We start from the raw sequence: 14700 nt of genomic DNA, 5'->3' as shown, positions 1-14700 counted from the left end.
GACTCTGTTGATCAGGCTGGTCTCAAACTCCTGTCCTCAAGCAGTCCTCCTACTGCAGCCTCCCGAAGTGCAGAGATTACAGACATGAGCCTCTGCACCTGGCCTATTATCACAGTTTTTAGTCTAGCTGTTATAATAGAAATCTAAGTACAGATTTTAGAGTCAAAGAAGACCTGGTTTTCAATCCATTCTGTGTCACTTTGTAGCTATGTAACCTTGGACAAATGACGTAAAATCTCCAGCTATAAAATATATTACAACTGACCTTGAATAATTGTATTAAATGAGATATTTATATGTAAACCACCTAGCCTAAAGCATGGATATTGATTAAATATTAGTTTTTTTCCCCTTCTAATTACACTTATGCTTGTGTGTATGTGTGTGGTGTGTGTGCAGGGGGGCGTGGGAGGGCAATTATGCATATGTGCATATTTGCATAACTGTATATATTACTAGTAATAAACTGGATTATCTGCTTACACAGGCCAGAAGGAAATCTCAGTTGGAAAAAAGCACACCTGGAATGCATCACTCTTTAATTCTCAAATCCATATGATTGCCCAAAGAAGAGATGCTATGGCTCATCGAATACTCTCAGCAAGGCTTCATAAAATTAAAGGACTAAAAAATGAATTAGCTGATATGCATCATAAATTGGAAGCCATCCTTACAGAAAACCAATTTTTGAAACAACTTCAGCTTAGGCATTTGAAAGCTATAGGAAAATATGAGAATTCACAAAATAATCTACCTCAAATTATGGCTAAACATCAGAATGAAGTAAAAAATTTAAGGCAACTACTTAGGAAATCCCAGGAAAAGGAAAGGACGGTATCTAGGAAACTTAGAGAAACTGACAGCCAGTTACTGAAGACTAAAGATACCCTGCAGGCACTGCAGAAACTCTCTGAAGACAAAAACCTTGCAGAAAGGGAAGAACTCACTCATAAATTATCTATTATCACAACAAAAATGGAGGCAAATGACAAAAAAATACAGGTCTGTATTTCAGGAGCCCAGACAGTTTAAGATTTCGAAGTGAATAGAGAGAGGGTGTGAATTAATCATGGATGCGCCCCCTCTGTAACAAAGTGTTACTAACTGCTTCGCTTGTCGTGCTACACTAAATAATTATTGTCTAATAGAGGGCAGGGTTTGAAGGAAAAACAGAAGCAGCTCAAACTAGAAATGTTCATCTGTTGCAGTGCACAAGAGTTCACTCTGTGGCTGGGCTGGTTTATGTGGAAATGACCATTGCACAAGAGTTCACTCTGTGGCTGGGCTGGTTTATCTGGACACGACCATTCTCTAAGAGAGTACAGCTACAGTGCTAAGGGACTTTTTCCCTGTGCTTTAAAGATTGCATTGTGTTACGTGAAACCTCTTTGAAGTCAACCCTCTACCTTAATCTGTTGATTAAAAGGCTACTTCCCTAAAAACCTACTCAGTGCATCCGTTCAGTACCTTTTGCATTCTCCCTCACCATTTTGGCCAGGCATTACCACACAAACGTTTGTAGTTATTTTCAAAATAGCAGTTTTTCCCAGATAATGTTCCTGGTAGTAGGGAAGGAAAAGGAATTAAAATAATTAAAGAGATGACTGGATTAATTTTCCTCAATGGTACATGGTTGTCAAAAGCCTGGGGATTACATTATGAGAGATGACTTGGGAGAAGGAATTGATATCATACTAAGAATTCTCCTGCATGTCTTAACATTAGGTAGTTTGAGTCTATTTGGACATAAACATAAATGGAATTAATTTAGGGTTTAATTATTTAATATTTGATGCTGAAACACAAGTATTTTCTATGATCTTGAAGTAAGTAAAAATCTGGTTCATTTCCTCCATGTTTTTATCTCAATTATTTCTTCTGTTGTTAAAATTCTCTATTTTCCAAAAAATTTTTTTCACATGAAATTGATATGTGATCTACAGAAAATAATGAGCAACCTCATTTTTCACTCTTGTATACCAAAGTGATATTATTTGGCCTTTTAGGTAATATTGTATTCACCTTAGCATATGTCTGTCATGCAAAAGCAAATCTATTTTTTTATATATATATATAAATAGTTCATGTTTTTATATCCGTACATAAAACCAAAACAAATTCCATAACTATTTTCTTTGATACAAAAAGCACTTATCAAGTATGAGAAATTTCTGTTTGGTTGTAGGCATTTAGTGGAGGAAAACTGTTTTGTGAACCAAAACATGCGACTTCTGTAACATGAATGTTTTAGGGAGTGGTATTTTTAGTGATTCTTTCCCCCTTTTAGCTTTCCATGTCTTCCACTTTTCCTGTCTGGGAAAGTACTGCTGTTATAATGGAGGAGGTCCTACTTTATGTTAAAACAAAAACAAATGGTCCTTTTGGTACGCCTTCTGTCAAGTCCGGATCTAACAGTTCTCAATAAAACAGTTCTCATTCCCGAGAGCAGATGAATATGTTTTGGATGGCTATTGAGTTAAATCAGTCATTTCATTGCCTTATAGTCCATTAGTGTGGATGGATGTGGTGGTTTGAGTCCCTTTTATAACATTCAGTTTCTGTTGTCTGGGAATGACCATCCATGATGTCTACTGATTTCCAGGATCTGGTCAGAATTGTTAAATCGGGTGGGTCACAGTGGCTCACGCCTGTAATCCCAGCACTCTCGGAGGCCAAGGCGGACAGATCACCTGAGGCCAGGAGTTCAAGACCAGCCTGGCCAACACAGCAAAACCCCTTCTCTACTAAAAATACAAAAATTATCCGGGTGTGGTGGCGTGCACCTGTAAACCCAGCTACCCGGGAGGCTGAGGCAAGAGAATCACTTGAACCCAGGAGGTGGAGGTTGCAATGAGCTGAGATCGCACCACTACATTCCAGCCTGGGCAACAGAGTGAGAGTCCAACTCAAAAACAAAAAAGAATTTTTAAATCAAATTTTAGAGTATGTAAAAAACAGGCTCAAAACGTGTGATATTTGTTCTCTAGAGCTGGGATCTGGGATTTGGGGGCTTTCGGTTATACTTCATTCTAATATATGTCCCCTATATAAGCCAGTCACTAAAATTGTATTGAAAATGTGCACTTTTTATAAATGTAGTTAGTTCCATGATAATTGAAGTTGTTAATATACTAACTTGGTTGCAGAATAGTTAAAATATATACTGTTTTCAGAGCTTGGAAAAACAACTGAGGTTGAACAGCAGAGCCTTTAGTCGGCAGCTGGCTATTGAGACTCGGAAGACTTTAGCAGCTCAAACAGCTACCAAGACTCTGCAGGTGGAAGTAAAACACCTTCAACAAAAACTTAAGGTATTTCTTTTAAAACAAAATGTAAGAATGAAATTCTGTTTCCCGAAACATATGAACTATTTATGCCCATTATATATTTAAGTGATTTTTTATTTTATATCTATATATACAAAAGTCCCCTCTCCCCTTTGCAGGGGGCCTGGGCCCCCATCCACAGTTCTGTTTATCTTTCTTTTTTTTTTTTTTTGAGATAGAGTCTTGCTCTGTCGCCCAGGCTGGAGTGCAGTGGCATGATCTCGGCTCACTGCAGCCTCTGCCTCCCAGGTTCAAGTGATTCTCTTATCAACCTCCTGAGTAGCTGGGACTACAGGCATGCGACACCACACTTGGCTAATTTTTGTTATTTTTAGTAGAGATGGGCTTTTGCTATGTTGGCCAGGCTGGTCTTGAACTCCTGGGCTCAAGTGATCCACCTGCCTTGGCCTCCCATAGTGCTGGGGTTACAGGTGTGAGCCACTGCACCTGGCCTAAATTATGTAACTTCATTAATATCTTTCTCAGATATTTTCCCTACAATTATATGAACAGAGGATCTGCAATTATTAGAATGAGTTACAGCTTGGTGAATGTGTACTGTGATTAGAAAAATATAAAGTCTATTCATTAACAAGGCTTCTTGTTACCATTCTTATTTCATCACGTTAATATAGCATTTGTTAACATTTTAATGTAACTCAAAATTAATGTTTAAAAACATGTAATATTTAAGATAAATTTTAATGACTCATAAATTTATCTTAGTTTTACTTACAAATGTGTTTGAAAAACTGTCTTTTAAAAATATGTATACTGCTTTAAAAATAAGAATTTTAAAAAATATTTTGTCAGGCTTTTTGCTATCTTTCTGCCTTCAAGATTGGTAAAATGTCCAACAATTTAGATAAGATGCTTAAGAAACACTCAGTTTCAAGCCTCAACTAATAAATCTTAAGTTTGATTCTTTAAGACAAGGATCTTTAACTTTTTTTATTTTTAAGGAAGGCAAAAATGAGCTCCTTTAGGCCTCTTTTACAAGGGCACTAATCCCATTCACTAGGATTCTGCCCTTGTGACCTAATCACCTCCCAAAAGACCCAGGTCATAAAAGTATCACTGTGGGGGCTAGGATATTAACATAATAAATTTAGCACCATATCAATAATTTCCCTTTTTTTTTTTTTTTTTGAGACAGGGTCTTGCTGTGTTGCCCAGACTAGAATGCGGTGGCACCATCTTGGCTCACTGCAGCCTCGAACTCCTGGGCTAAAGCGATCTTCCCACCTCAGCCTCCCAAGTAGCTAGGATCACAGGTACATGCCACCATACCCAGCTAATTTTTAAAATTTTTGTAGAGACAAGGTCTCACTGTGTTGTCCAGGCTGGTCTCAAACTCCTGGGCTCAAGCAGTCCTCCTGCCTTGGCCTCCCAAACTGTTACGATTACAGGTGTAAGCCACTACACCCAGCCTGATCTTTAACTATTTTATGACAAGTAGGCAATTTAGATTCCCCAGGAATCTTGAGATCACTGAGAGACAGGAGAAGAATACTGGGGGGTGAGGAGTTTGGATGGAGCTGGACGAGTTGGATAATTCATCTGATGAATTATGTTGGTATCATTGAGAACTGGGATTTGGAGGATGGAAGAAAGAAAATTATCCCTTTGTAAAGAAGAAAAAAGAGTTCTTTTCCTTTTTTCTATGGAGTTCCAGGAAACTTCAAAAAGAATACACAGAACATAGGCATGGCTATTGCAGCTAGCTGAGAAATCTAACAGAAGAGACTTCAAGATCCCCTGGTCACAGCAAACACACACCCATATGGAGACACAATTGGGGAATTTTAAAATAAATTTTGTGCTTCCTCATGCAGACATATGAATATGAATAATATGCAGCCATTAAAAAAACCATTTCTTGCCAGGCGCAGTGGCTCACACCTGTAATCCCAGCACTTTGGGAGGCTGAGGCGGGCAGATCACCTGTGGTTGGGAATTCGAGACCAGCCTGACCAATATGGCGAAACCCCAGCTCTACTAAAAATATAAAAATTAGCTTGGCATGGTGATGTGTGCCTGTAATCCCATTACTCGGGAGGCTGAGGCAGGAGAATTGCTTGAACCTGGGAGGCAGAGGCTGCAGTGAGCCGAGATTGTGCCACTGCACTCCACCCTGGGTGACAGAGTAAGACTCCATCTCAAAAAAATAAAAAATAAAAATAATCATTTTTAACAGAGAAATGCTTAATACTTAAAGAAATGCTTAATGAAAAGATAGAAAATTCTATATACAGTAAGATCCAAATTTATTTTTAAAAAGAAAATTAAATGTACCTCCACACAATGGATACCTATATATCTGTAAATAGCAATGAAGAATCTTGATGCACTACTATGGAATAATCTCTAGGATACATTGGTAAGTGAAGAAAGGGAGACAGACGAAACTGTAATATCCTTGATATGGTTTGGCTGTGTCCCCACCCAAATCTCACCTTGAATTGTAGCTCCCAGAATTCCCACATGTCATGGGAGGGATGGGTAGGAGGTAATTAGATCATAGGGGCAGGTCTTTCCCGTGCTGTTCTGGTGATAGTGAATCAGTCTCACGAGATCTGATGGTTTTATAAAAAGAAGCTCCCCCACCAGGCGGTGGCTTACACCTGTAATCCCAGCACCGTGGGAGGCCAAGACGGGCGGATCACAAGGTCAGGAGATCGAGACCATCTGGCAAACACAGTGAAACCCTGTCTCTACTAAAAAATACAAAAAATTAGCTGGGCATGGTGGCACGCACCTATAGTCCCAGCTACTTGGAAGGCTGAGGCAGGAGAATGGTGTGAACCCGGGAGGCGGAGCTTGCAGTGAGCAGAGATCGCGCCACCGCACTCCAGCCTGGGCGGCAGAGCGAGACTCTGTCTTAAAAAATATATAAAAAATAAATAAATAAAAAGAAGCTCCCCTGCACAAGTCCTCTGTTGCCCACTGCCATGTAAGAAGTCCCTTTGCTCTTCCTTTGTCTTCAACCATGATTGTGAGGCCTCCCCAGCCATGTGGAACTGTGAGTCCATTAAACCTCTGTCCTTTATAAATTACGTAGTCTCAGTTATGTCTTTATCAGCAGCCTGAAAACGGACTAATACAATCCTACTTAAGATAAAGGAAGCAACAGAAATATATCCACTTATTTGCCAACATTTAAAAAAGAAACCAATAATAGGATAAAAGCAGAAAAAAAGAGAATAGAGTAGAAGGGACAGCTCTAGAACCTAGATTTCTTTGTGGAACCATGTAAATCTTTCCGTAAGTATGAAGCAGAATTAAATGTTAAAAAAAATTAAAAAGCAGCTGGGCACGGCGGCTCATGCCTGTAATCCCAGCACTTTGGGAGGCCGAGGTGGGCGGATCACCTGAGGTCAGGAGTTCAAGATCAACCTGGCCAACATGGTGAAACCCCATCTCTACAAAAATACAAAAATAAAAAAATTAGCCAGGTGTGATGGCGCATTCCTGTAGTCCCAGCTACTCGGGAAGCTGGGGCAGGAGAAACGCTTGAACCCGGGAGGCGGAGGCTGCAGTGAGCTGAGATCACGCCATTGCACTCCAGCCTGGGTGACAGAGCGAGACTCTCTCAAAAATAAATAAAATTAAATTAAATTAAATTAAACTAAAATAAAATATAAAATAAATAATAAAATAAATAAAATAAAATAAAATATCCCTAAATATCCAAAGTAAAATGCAGATGAACCCAAATGTGTATACAGTTAGCCCTTTGTAACCGCAGGATGCAGAACCTGTGGACAGGGAACGCTGACTATATCCTATTGGTGGCACAAAGCCACAGAAGGAAGTCATTCCAAGTGACTCAAAACACATAATGTCATTGCATATGGCCAGTGAGATACACTGTAAGGACACAAATAACTTTACAAAAAATCTGACACTGTTTAGTAATGATATTGTTGGTAATGATGGTGACGTTGTTGTTTTGAGAATGTTGTGTATATCTTATGGGCTACAGCTCCTGATAGATTATGGTGGTGTCATTGAGAACTGGGATTTGGGGGATGGACAAAAAAAAAGTACAGAAGAGAGAGTCAAATAAAAATCCTATAGTCCTGATTTTGATCTGAAGTGAAAGTATGCAATATTCTCAGAGTAACCAGGAGCAATGAATACCCCCAGCACCCAGGTTATGGTCTGTAAGTTCCATATCCCACTAAAACAAACCAAGGCTCCCTAAAAAATTCTAGGTCTGGTACAGGAAATACATTAGATGGGCCTGGAACGTATTGTCATACAAAAGCAAGGAAGCTATGAAGGACCATTAGGGTAGTATCAAAAGGACTCAGGCCCATCTAGAATAGGTTCCTACTGGCCAAAGATGGGGAAATTTGAGGATCAATGAAGATAACTGCCCGGGTTAAAACTTATCAAATGAACCCACAGTTCATAATGAGACTTAAAAAACTAAACGCCTCAGTGATGAGTCATTTGTGGAGGATGCTAGGGAACAGCATGCTATTTTGAAGACTGGTCAGTAGAGGACAAGAAGCAAACATTTTTACCTTTCCTGTATGAACGACTCCTCAGAGTAACCAAATCATTTGTGAAAGGATAAGATCCTGCTTATAAAAGCATTCCACTCAATAATGAAGAAGGAATGACAAGATTAGAATATCACTATTTTGGAAACTCCTAATGAATTAATGGCTCTAATCAATGATCATCAATGGCTCCTAGTATCACAAAAGAGATACGCGCTTCCTGACAGAGGTACACACCACCACCTACTCATGCCAAAGAACCGAACCTAAACCTGGTTACACACTGGGCTTTACCTACCAATTGAAAAGCAGAGGGGAGAACATGCTCAGGATGGGATGCAGTCAGCAGTGTGAGAATGTGGGAAACTGCATTACAGATACCCCCATTTCTACGATTAAGTAGCAAAGCAGAAAAAATAAGAGGTGAGAGTGAGAACCTATAGATTAAAAGACAGTAAGAGATATATTAATCAGTCACAGTGTTTTGAACCTTGTTTAGATTCTAATTCAAATCTTTTAAAAATGATAGAAAATGGGGAAAATGTTAAACAAACTGGATATTTGGTTATGTGAAGGAATTATTGATTGGGGGAAGTGGAATGAAGACACTGCAGTTAGGTTTTAAAAGGGATACCCTTGTTTGCTACAGATACTGAAATAAGTTATTAGAGGGCTAGATTTGCTTCAAATAAGCCAGGGCTGGGGAGTGGGGCCAGAGAGAGTGGGAAACAGGATATGAGCTGTTCATTAGTGAAGCCAGGGCATGGGCTCATGGAGGTTGACTGTACTATTCTACTTTTTATATATATATATATATATATTTTTTAAATTTGTATAATAAAGTTTCAAAGGGAAAAATGTTTTTGAGATTACATATTTTGTGCATTTTTAAAAGAGTAGAAATGGCTAGATCAAGAAGGTGGCCCGAACACATGCTTTTTGTCCCTCCCTGCCAAAGCCCCATAGAAATGACAGAAAATGTATTTTTAAAATAACGCTCCAAGCCAGGCATGGTGGCTTACACCATTTTTTGGGAAGTTGAGGCAGAAGGATCTTTTGAGCCCAAGAAGTCAAGACCAGCCAAGGCAACAGAACAAAGCCTGTCTCTACAAAAAAATTTAGAAATTATCTGGGCATGGTGGCACACACCTGTAATCCCAGCTACTCCAGAGGCTGAGGCAGGAGGATCTCTTGAGCCCAGGAGTTGGAGGCTTTAGTGATGGCACCACTGCACTCCAGCCTGGGCAACAGAGAGACTCTTGTCTCTAAAAATAAATAAAATAATCCAGAATCCCAGAAAGGATACCAAAACTACCAGATCTAACAAAGAATTTCTGGAAGATAAAAAAGGGGGTTTTCTTTTTTTTTAGATTAAGGAAACCAAACATAGACAATCACAAACTAAAATATGTACAGATACACACACACACACACACACACACAGAGAGAGAGACAGAGAGAGAGAGAACCGGACAGATGCAATACTGCCTTTTATGACCTAGTCACACAGCATCACTTCTGCAGTGACAAGGTGGTCCTAGGCAGTTCAAGCAGTGAACTCCACCTCTTGGTAGGGTGTCACAAGGTCCCTGAAGAGCATATGGGACTAGAAATCTTGTCGTGGGAATTCTAGGAAAATACAGTCTGCGACATTAACGAAAGTCATTGTTTGAGCTTGGAAGAGTCTGGTCCCAAAGGTCAAAAGTTCTGTTTCTTTATTTTGAAACTCATTTTCAAAGTCATCCCACACCGAGGTCTAGGCCCACTTCTGGAGTATGAGCCGAAGTAAGAAGAGGGATATCAGCCTTCCACAGCTCCCACATGAGGTACTGCCACCCGTCTTATACCCAGGCTACAGTCACACTCCTGCATTAAGACAGTGCTTTCTATCTAAGTTCTGTAAGCCATCAACGCTGACCTTAATATGATTCCACACCATGACCCAACTTCCCCTTTAACTCTTACTTGATACCCTCGCGCTTGCGGGGAGTCTCTGCGCTGAGTATTCCACGAGCATTCCATGAACATTCCCAGCCACGGACTGTCTTCTTGTTTGCCTTGACTGATTGAACCCAACTACATGAGTCTCCCGGGTTGTGTTCCAGCCTGCTGTGTTAGACTTCTGGCCCAGCTCTGTCGTGGTGCCCAACCTGAAGCTCCGCTCCAAGCCTCAAGGAGGACTATCCTCCAGGTTGCTTCCATTTGACCCCTGCCGCCCCTGTGGCGGCCCCTTGTTGTTCTGTTCTTGCTCTGCCTCATTCCTGCTCTCTGTTGCTGACCTCCAAGTGTCCAGACCAAATCAAAAGATAGAACTGAATTTTTCAGGTAACCAAAATTTGTCCCTGTAAATATGAAAATGTTTCTTAACCAGTATGGATGAAAAACCATTCTAAAATGTTTTACACAGTATCCTTCATCTGAAAGCTATTATCCAGAATATACCTGATCAACTTTTCATGGTGATGAACTGTCAGCATTTACTGTTCTTTTGGCTACGTGTTACCACAATAAGAAAAGGGAGATGAACTGTTAACATTTTTGCCTCCAGAAACTTAAATTCTAGAAAAGATTAATATTCTCGTGTTTTATCCCTTTGTGTACCTCTGATAATAAACTAATTTTATGATTCAAATGAGTAGAAAATCTACACTGTACAATTCAGGTACAAAAATATGTCATGTTCTTTATTTTCTGTAACTGAGCCATACTTCCTTATGAGTCCCAGTCCCACAAATTAGGGATGAGGGTGGCAGTTGGACAAGGAGAAATGGATACAAGCTCATCACAGTCTCTTCTAACTCCAAACAGTCTTATATATGCTAGGTTGTCTCTTAGACTTGCAGACTTTTTGCTCATCCCTATCTTCTGTCTCAGTGGAGATGGCATCCTGGGCATGAGAGAAAACATATGTGTACTCTTGGTGGAGCGGAAAAGAGGCCTCTGGTCTATGTTCTGCCCTCTGGCCCCTCTCTACACCTGCTTCTCCTGATGAGTGACTGGTCTTAAATTCCCAGGACCCTGTCTGATGTGTACTGAATGTGGCTGCTAAAACTCCTGGCCTCTTCTCCGTCTGGTCAAATAAATCCTGGTGATCTTCCCTTGCTGACTGTTGATGCAAATGCTCTGAGATGCATCCTCCATCTGATCTCTGGCTAGATTCTCTATCGCAAAGCCTGTGCTATGGGAGCACCTGGACCTGTAACCTTAAGGACTCCAGAGCAGGTGCAGCTCCCTCCACAGGTCCCACTGGTTGCACAGGGAAGGGAAGCACAGTCTCTGGCCTGGAGAGAGTATTTAGCCCTTTCTGACTTACCACTTGGGCAATACCACGTTACTTTAGCTCCATGATGAATGGGGCAGGGAGGTGCTTTTCAAGGGGCTTGCAATTTTCCTGGACCACACTGAGGCCTCTTGCACTGAGACTTTCCCAAACTGCAGAGATGTTACCCCCTGAATATCCCTTGGCCCATAGATTTGACCCTAAGGAGCACAAGGAGACGAGTGCTCTCTCTCTCTCTCTCCCTCCCTCCCTCCCCCCACCCCTCCCCACCCTGTGTGTGTGTGTGTGCATGTGTGTGCACATGCACGTCTGTCACACTGACATCCCTGGCTTCCTTCCTCCTTACTTCATATATGCCCACCTCTCTTAACCATGGTTGTTACTAAAATTCAATGGTCGTGAGTCCAAAGCCTTTCTTGCCTCCTGGTGTACATATGAGAAGGGGCATTTGATATTTAATAAAAACCTTTTTTTGTTCCTCAACAAGTTAAGGTTTCAAAACATCTGTTTTGCCAAGACTCAAAAAAGTCAATATTGAAATTTAAAATGGAACAATGATACCCTTGTTCTAGGCTTTCCCCCCACTGCCCTTGTCTAGATGTAGCCCTGTCTCATAGAACTTTCTACTAGATGGCAGAAATGTTCACCTGTGCCATCCAATACTGTAGTCACTAGTCACACGCAGCTGCTGACCACTTAGTGGAAATACAAATAGTATGGCTGACGACCTAAATTTTAATTTAATTTCATTTAAATGAAATCACAACATATAGCTAGTGGCTACTGTAGGGCACAGTACAGAAGAATATTTCATAAACTTCAAGGCCCACAGGACAGAAGGAAAACAGTGGACAAGCTTACCCGCAAGGCTCTTCAAAAATACTGTCCCAATTACAATAATGTGTCACTTTGTTTAAAAAGCTAGTACTTTTTGATGTCAGGAATGGTATAGGATGATATGGCCTATTTCTTTTTCTTCTAAGATCTATAGATTTTATTCAAAGAATACTGAGCTCATTTAAATTGTTTTTAAAAGAAATCAGGGTTGACAAAAGCAAACATTTATAGAAAAATTGGTTTTGTGGTTCTTTTTAGGAAAAGGATCGTGAGCTTGAAATTAAAAACATCTATAGTCATCGAATACTTAAAAATTTACACGACACAGAGGACTATCCAAAAGGTATGTTTTAATTACTTTTGCTCAAAATCTATTTTTAAGTATCTAGTCAGATTGTCCTAATTTATGTAGCCAAAATAATGGATATTTTCAAAAATCACTTCATTAGGCATTAAAATACATTTTGTGATTCTAGAAGAATAATGAGACTGAGATGATGAGATGGCTAGAAAGGAAGAGAAATGCTTTCCTGTTCTCCCACCCTCAGCACAGCCCTTTATGTCCTTTCTTCAGGTGGAGCAAGAGGATAACTTCAGCCTGAAGCAAAATGTCTGCCAAAAAGGGAACTTTCTAAGTGTATCTGTTAGCCAGTGTATGGCTTTTCAAAATGAACTTTATTGGGGTATACTTTACCTCAGTAAAATGCATCCATTTTAAGTGTGTACGCAGCTCAGTGGGTTTTGACAGATGCTTTTACCGATGGAGCCACCACCCTAGTTAAGATATGGAATATTTCCACCTCCCCAGGAAGCTTCCTCGTGTCCCTGCAGTCAGTAGCCCCCTACCTCACCTGGCAACCACTGACTTTCCTTTGGTCACAATAGCTTAGTTTGTCTGTTCTAGAACTTCGCGTAAGTAGACTCCCACAGCATGAACTCTTTTGTATCTGGCTTCTTTTGTTCAGCATAATGTTTTTGAGATTCGTCTCTACTGATGCCACTATCATTAGTGTATACCTCTCATTGGTGAAGAGTCTTCTTTCCTTCAAGACCACATGCACTTCCCCCCAAGATCTCCCAGCAACAGATTCGACTCAGAAGTAGCATAGGAATACTCAGCCCTGTTTTATTAGAAGTAACTACATGTTTACTTCCAGATGCAACAAGCTCAAATTTCCTTGCCTGCCTTTGTTTGCTTCTGGCTTATAATCTAGAATAATAGAGATGATGAATCAACCAAGGGGGTGTTTAAAAGATATAATTTCCTTCACTTTTCAGGGCAAGTGCAGTCTAGACTTAGTGGTCATGTGCTTTAGCACAGACAGTCTAACCACTGATAATCAAGAGCTCTGCTACAGGATGGCTCAGTGGCCTGGCCTCTCACAACTACACGTCTGCCTTGTTGAATCCCATCCACAAAGGACAGCCTTGTCCTCCAACAGCAACACTGTCTTATCCTAACACCTACTTGTTTTGTACTCTAACACTGTGGGGCCCAAAGTAAGACAAAGCAAGGGCCCTGAAGGGAAAAACAGGAAACTTAGCAAATGCTATATATATATAGAATATTTAGAAAATACTTAGTCTACTTTATTATTACATTGCATTAATATTATTTTATATTTAAAATCAATATTGCATCCAAATGTAAAATATGTTTCTTACATATAATCTACCTGTTCTATAGTTTCTTCAACAAAATCAGTCCAAGCAGACAGAAAAAGTTTGCCATTCACAAGTATGAGACACCAGGGAACCCAAAAATCAGATGTTGCACCTTTGACAACTAAGGTACAGCAAACTTGGAATCTTACAGTATCTAATTAAACATGTCTTAACAAAAATAAATTAGGCTATAGTCACTTGTTCTATGTGAAAAGTATTTGTAATCGTTAGACTAAAATGCAATTTAAAGTTATCTAGACCCCCCAAAATGTGTTTTTGCTGCTTTTCTAAATCATAGGGTAAAAAGGCAACAGGAAACATGGATCGTAAAGAAAAATCAACTGAAATAAATCGTGAAATTCCTCACTGTGTCAATAAACTACCAAAGCAAGAGGATTCTAAGACAAAATATGAAGGTAATTTTAACAACTTTTTAAAGTCTGTCTTACTGGATTTTTTTATTGTGAATTACTATATGTGTATATAAAGCACACGTAAAACAGCTGGGCATGGTGGCTCAGGCCTGTAATCCCAGCACTTTGGGAGGCCGAGGTGGGCAGATCACCTGAGGTCAAGAGTTTGAGACCAGCCTGGCCAACATGGTGAAACCCTGTCTCTACTAAAAATGCAAAAATTAACTGGACATGGTGGTGTGCACCTGTAATCCCAACTACTCAGGAGGCTGAGGCAGGAAAATCACTTGGACCCAGGAGGCAGAGGTTGCAGTGAGCTGAGATCATGCCACTGCACACCAACCTGGGTGACAGAGTGAGACTCCGTCTCAAAAAAAAAAAAAAACAAAAAAACACATCATAAAACAGTTTCCAGAATTATAATAAAAGGAACACCTGTGTACCCAGTACCCTGCTTAAAAAACAGTACATGAGTGCTCCCTGGAACACCCATGGGCCCTTCACAATCGTATCCCCTCACCCTGCCCACCAGAAACAACCACCATCTTGGGTTTTAGGCCAGTCATTCCCTTGCTTTCCCTCACAGCTCCCTGTCTATATATAGCTATATTCGTCTGCTTGGGCTGCCATAAGAAAATACCATAGACTGCTGGCTTAAACAACATTTA

General features: G+C 40.2%; 1 protein-coding gene across 11 annotated transcripts in view; it reads left to right on the top strand.

Moving 5' to 3' along the window:
• The window catches only part of LCA5L (lebercilin LCA5 like), a 42649-nt gene that overhangs the window by 24517 nt on the left and 3432 nt on the right, over positions 1 to 14700 (top strand). For 10 of the 11 annotated variants that reach the window (XM_031664865.1, XM_031664866.1, XM_031664862.1 and 7 more), the window contains 5 exons: positions 488 to 1002; positions 3174 to 3311; positions 12213 to 12297; positions 13642 to 13745; positions 13918 to 14035. In XM_031664865.1, coding sequence (XP_031520725.1) covers positions 488 to 1002; positions 3174 to 3311; positions 12213 to 12297; positions 13642 to 13745; positions 13918 to 14035 — 960 coding nt within the window. The remainder of the gene's footprint in view (positions 1 to 487; positions 1003 to 3173; positions 3312 to 12212; positions 12298 to 13641; positions 13746 to 13917; positions 14036 to 14700) is intronic. The other variant, XM_031664868.1, reaches the window with a different exon arrangement.

Source organism: Papio anubis, chromosome 4, assembly GCF_008728515.1.
Source record: "Papio anubis isolate 15944 chromosome 4, Panubis1.0, whole genome shotgun sequence".
NCBI lineage: Eukaryota > Metazoa > Chordata > Mammalia > Primates > Cercopithecidae > Papio > Papio anubis.
This window is presented reverse-complemented; position numbering and strand designations above follow the sequence as displayed.